The following is a 5,879-nucleotide window of genomic DNA, read 5'->3' as shown; positions in this document are numbered from 1 at the left end:
TATGGACAACGCCGGCTCTTCAGCTTAGAAATGGAGATGAGCACCAACCCCCAGAGTCGGTTATGACTGGACTGAACGTCAGGGGAAACCTTTACCTTTACTATGGAGTATTCAGAGAGCATGGGAGAGGGAGCAGCCAAGGGAGAAAACATTACCTCATTAATCAGTAGAGAGAATAAGGATTCAGAGCTATCAACATGAGACAGGGAAGAGCCACAGGGTTTTGGTTGCCCCTAAACTGTCACCTATCACAAATAATACTTTGCATCTGCACAATACCACCATTGCATCTGCACAATGTCATCTGTCAGAACCCTGCTACTAGAGCCTGGATGTGGCTCTGAGTTTCAGGGTCACTGACATTGATAAGACACCTGCGTCCCAGGACTCGGAGGAGAAACGGCTGATGGACTTGGCGGGGAATTTGCGCGGGGTTTTACTGAGCGGGAAGAGACTGTTCAAATGAGGGGGAGGGTATATAAAGGAGGGTTGGCCGGAGCCTCCCATTCTTGGCTTTTCTGATGTTCATGTTTCCTACAGTAAAAGTTCCTGGTGATACCACAGAGAGTCTCGTGTGTTCATTCAGGAGCGGCTGTGGTGAGCTGACACTAAGCCAAGAATATGGACACCATCCCGCTGTAGCGGTGAGGTGTAACATGCAAGTGGAGGATGAAGAGCTCTTGGGCGCCGGAGGAGGAAGGTCGGAAAGGGCCACTCCCGAGACGGACGCTGAGTTCCACCAGCTGGCGGCCCTGGCGTCATCCACCGCTTATGCCCAGCCAAATGGGGTAACCCAGAGGCGCGGAGTGGTGCGGGGAGATAGCACCGGAGGAGAGGAAGGTTCACCTTCCCCAGGCCCGCAAAAGATGGTGTTTCTGGAGGAGAGGATGTCGGCGATGGAGACCACCCTGGCAGTGATGTCGAGGGCGATGGAGCGCCTGGCGGTTTTGGCGGAGCCGGAGCGAGGAAGGGAACTCCGGGCTAGCTCAATGTGGGACGTGAGCATGGGAAGCAGCCAGGGCTTTGCAGACCTCCCAGCACCGAAGGGAAGGGAAATGCGAAAGGAGCCCGGTGCCCGGCCCAAGATCCAAACGAGCCTGACGCGGGTGGAGGAGAGTGACGACGAAGGGGAAAAGCCTCCGAGAATCCCGGCTACGCTCCCAACTGAGACCCTGGTGCCCCTGGCGAATGCCGGGCGTGGCACAGGACAAAGGGAAGCAGCAGCGGGGCCCACTGGCCCGCAAGGGGGCTTGCGACGGGCGGAGAATTGGAGATTGCCACCACAGGGACCCCTACCGAGACGAGAGGAACTAAGGATCGAGTTTGGGGGAGAGTCCTCTGAACTGGATTTTTTCCTGACCACGGTGAGGGGCTATATGGAGGACAATGCCCACACTTTTAGAACGGAATCCAGCCGGGTACGGGCCATTGGTGCAGTGTTGAAGAGGGGAGCGGCCAGCTGGTACGTTCAACTACACGCGCGGCGCGACCCATGTCTGGGGTCACTCCGACGCTTTATGGGGGCCCTGGAGACCCGTTTCCGAGATCCACTGGAGCAGATCCGGGCGAGGGAGGAGTTGAAGACCGTCTCCCAGGGGCAGAGGTCGGTATCTGAGTATGCGGAGGAGTTCCAATGCCTCGCTGAAAAGGTGCCGGAATGGTCTGCAGTGACAAAGATAGAACTCTTCAAAGAGGGGCTCAGGCGGGAGATCCTCTCCTGGGCGGTGCATCGTGATGAGCCTGACACACTGCGCGGATGGATTCAGCTGGCGGGGCGCATCGAGACATCGCTGGCCCAGGCGAGGAGGCACCGAGGAGGGCTACAGCAGCGGCCGCAGATGAAAGAGGGGAGCCGGAAGGAGGGATCAACCCCAGCCGGGAGGAGAACGGAGCCGACAGGGAACGTGAGCACCAGCAGGAGGGGCTGCTTCGTGTGCGGCCGTTTGGGCCACAGGGCTGCCGAGTGCTGGCAGAGAAAAGGGGAAGGCGGAGGCCCGCCCAAACCAAGAGCCGTGGCAGGGAAACGCGCCGAGGAAGAACCACCGATGAGGCACCACTCGGGGGGGTTGGTAAGTCAGGACAAAGCCATGATAGTGGTCCCCATTCAGCTGGAAAGTGGCAGCAAACAAGCAACCTGCAAAGCATTTGTGGATTGTGGATGTTCCAGGAACATCATCTCCCCTGAATTAGCCGAGGGATTGGGATGCGAAAGAACGAACCTAGAATCCCCAATAGCTTTTTCGCAGTTGGACGGATCCACAGCATCGGGATCATTAGCTAAGTACAGTGCCGAAGATGTAAAGTGTAAGATAGGGAGTTGGGAAGGAAAGGTGTCATTTGTGATATCACAAATAGCCAGCTATAATGTTATACTAGGCATGCCATGGCTGGGGCAGGCCAACCCGCAAATCAACTGGGAGGATAAGAGCATGATCTTCAGGATGAAGTTGGAAGGAGGGAGCCAGGAAGTGGAAAGGGAGCCGGGGAAAAGGGGGGAGGAAGACTCTATCAGGATAGCAGAACTGGCAGATAAATTACCCCCAGAGTATCGGGATTTTGTGGACGTATTTGATGAGAAGGAAGCAGACAGTTTCCCACCGAAGCGGAGAGTTGAAGTGAAGATAGAGCTAGTCCCAGGAGCAGAGCTTCCTAAGGCAAAAATATACCCAATGTCGGCTAGGGAAAAGGAGGAACTGAGAAAATACATTGATAAAAACCTAGCGAGGGGTTTCATAGAGCCTTCAAATTCCCCTCTAGGGGCGCCTGTGTTGTTCAGGCGCAAAAAGGACCAAACGCTGAGGCTCTGCATTGACTACAGGGGCCTGAATGCAATCAGTTCTGGAAATAAATACCCCCTACCTTTAGTGAAGGACTTGATCGCCCAGTTATCGGAGGGACAGATATTCACTAAATTGGACTTAATTGAAGCGTACCATAAATTGCAGATTAAACCAGAGGACAGGTGGAAGACGGCCTTCTCCTGTGCATTCGGATTATTCAACTATCGTGTGCTCCCTTTCGGTTTGTGCGGCGGAGGCGCCGCGTTCATGCAATTAATCAACGAAGTGTTGCATCCATTGTTGTACAAGGGAGTCTTTGTTTTTTTAGATGACATATTGTTAGTATCTCGGACTAAGGAGCAACACATAGAACTAGTCAGGGAAGTCCTGCAAAAGTTGAGAGAAGCAAAACTGTATGCGAAGCTTGCCAAGTGCGAGTTCAATAAAGACCAGATAGACTTTCTGGGGTATAGGATTTCCTCCCAGGGAGTGGCGATGGACCCTGCGAAGGTAGAAGACGTGAGGGGGTGGGAAGCCCCCAAAACACGGAAGCAGCTGCAATCCTTCCTAGGGTTCGCAAACTTCTATAGAACATTTATCAAGGACTTTGCGCGCCTCACTTTGCCATTAACGGATTTGTTAAAGACTAAAGGTAGGGGAGAAACAGCCAAAGTGAAGGCCCCAGGGGCCAAACTGACCTGGACAATAGAATGCCAGGAAGCTTTCGAAGCCCTTAAAAAGCGTTTTACTGAGGAGCCTGTCCTACAGCACCCTGATATGTCTAAAGCCTTTGTATTACATTGCGATGCGTCAGACCGGGCATATGGGGCAGTTCTGCTACAGAAAGACGAGGGGGGGAACCTGAAGCCATGTGGCTATCTGTCAAAAAAGTTTAGCGATACAGAAAAAAACTGGCCGATTTGGGAGAGAGAAGCCTTAGCGATTCTAAAAGCACTAGAGTGCTGGAGACACTTTCTGGAAGGAAGTGGAACACCGTTTGAGGTGTGGACTGACCATAGAAATTTACAGTATCTAAGATCCCCTCGTAAACTATCAGCGAAGCAAATTAGATGGGCCCAATATTTCAGCCGTTTTGATTTCAGACTCAGATTCTTCCAGGGGAAACATAATATACTCGCTGACGCTCTCTCTCGGATGCCTCAGCACGGGGGAGGAATTCAGGAATCTGAAGGGAGTATTTTTCTTGATAAGCAATGGGGCCTGGCAGTACTAACTCGAGCACAAGCGGCCAAAGAAAACAAACGTACTGCCATTTCCACGGGGGGAGGAGAAATATGGGAGGAAGAGTTGAAGCGAGCGTATGGAATGGACAAATGGTTACAAACAAACAAAGAAAAGGGAGAATTGTGTGGGGATTTGGTGTTTGTAAATAAGAAATTGTATATTCCTGAATGTTTAAGACGAGAAATGTTAAGGAAGTACCATGATAACAAGGGTGCGGGTCATCTAGGCCCCACCAGGACTATTAAACTGTTGGCCAAACAATGCTGGTGGCCCGGAATGAGGAAAGACGCCAGGGGATACGTCACGCAGTGTGAATTATGTGCAGAGGGAAAAACACCACCGGGGAAGCCCCAGGGGCTATTGCAGAAGGTGGTGGAGCCCATGAGGCCATGGGAATGCGTAGCCATGGATTTTGTAGGCGAACTACCCCCCAGCAGAGGCCACAGATACATTTGGACAATATTGGACCTATTCTCAAAACAGGCACACTTTGTGGCTCTGCCAAAACTCCCTTCAGCTGAAAAACTTGCTGATTTGTATGTGAAGCATGTATATCGCCTACATGGGTGTCCCGACAAGATAATTAGTGACCGGGGAGTCCAATTTACCGCAAAATTTTGGGGAAAATTCTTACAGCTGTTAGGAGCAGAAAGGAACCTGAGCTCGGCCTTTCATCCCGCGACCAACGGGGGGGTCGAACGTACCCAACAGACACTGTGCCAATTCTTAAGGATGTACACCAATTATAGACAGGATGATTGGGCGGACCTTCTTCCGTTTGCTGAGATGGCTTTTAACGGGGCCGTACATTCGGCCACAGGTCGTGCCCCATTCGAAATAGTATACGGACAGGAGGTGGCACCTTTCCCCAGGCTACCCGAGTGGAAGGAAGGGGAGGGCCAGACCGACGAGGAATGGCCGGCCAAAATCAAGCAAGGGTGGCAAACCGTGGTAGAGGCATTGCGGGAAACACAAAAGAAGTACAAGCTCTTTGCGGATCGTAGGCGCCGAGAGGGGGACAAATTGGGCGAAGGAGATCTGGTTTGGCTGAGCACAAAAAACCTGAAATTGGGGTTCCCATCCAAGAAATTGGCTCCACGCTATATAGGGCCATTCAGGGTAGCAAAAAGAATAAACGAAGTGACCTATGAGCTGAGGCTACCAAAGGACCTAGGAAAGGTACACCCGGTATTCCATTGCAGCCTGTTAAAAAAGTATAAAGGAACTCTGGACAGCGGAGAACAATAGTTGTGTTTAATCTTTTCCTTCCAGGACGAAGGGGAGGAGGACGCCATGTCAGAACCCTGCTACTAGAGCCTGGATGTGGCTCTGAGTTTCAGGGTCACTGACATTGATAAGACACCTGCGTCCCAGGACTCGGAGGAGAAACGGCTGATGGACTTGGCGGGGAATTTGCGCGGGGTTTTACTGAGCGGGAAGAGACTGTTCAAATGAGGGGGAGGGTATATAAAGGAGGGTTGGCCGGAGCCTCCCATTCTTGGCTTTTCTGATGTTCATGTTTCCTACAGTAAAAGTTCCTGGTGATACCACAGAGAGTCTCGTGTGTTCATTCAGGAGCGGCTGTGGTGAGCTGACAGTCATCCCTATAATACTCATCCAGTGGACCTGGCATTATGGACCTGGCATTAAAGAGCAAGTCCACTGGATGAGTATTATAGGGACCTGGCTGGATGAAGCTGGAGTGGCCAGTGCCCTTCTGGGTTTTCCATGGAGTAAAATGTTAGCCCTGCAGGGCAGGGAGGTAGAACAGCAGTGGTCTATCAGGAGTCAATTTCCCTCACCAAATGGCCCATTTCATCTCTTGTTTCAATGTGTGCATGTAAAGTGGCTGGC

At 52.0% G+C, this 5,879-nt stretch overlaps 1 protein-coding gene across 1 annotated transcript; it reads left to right on the top strand.

Moving 5' to 3' along the window:
* The first annotated feature begins 305 nt into the window (after positions 1-305).
* Positions 306-5,603, top strand: LOC134298367 (uncharacterized). Its single transcript, XM_062978282.1, has 2 exons — positions 306-2,069; positions 5,298-5,603. Exons 1-2 carry the CDS (start codon positions 522-524, stop codon positions 5,337-5,339), a joined length of 1,590 nt encoding a protein of 529 aa, XP_062834352.1. The 5' UTR covers positions 306-521; the 3' UTR covers positions 5,340-5,603.
* The last annotated feature ends 276 nt before the right edge of the window (positions 5,604-5,879 follow it).

This window comes from Anolis carolinensis, chromosome 1, assembly GCF_035594765.1.
Source record: "Anolis carolinensis isolate JA03-04 chromosome 1, rAnoCar3.1.pri, whole genome shotgun sequence".
Classification (NCBI taxonomy): Eukaryota; Metazoa; Chordata; class Lepidosauria; order Squamata; family Dactyloidae; genus Anolis; species Anolis carolinensis.
The sequence above is the reverse complement of the archived record's forward strand: the minus strand, read 5'-3'. Positions and strand labels throughout refer to the sequence as shown.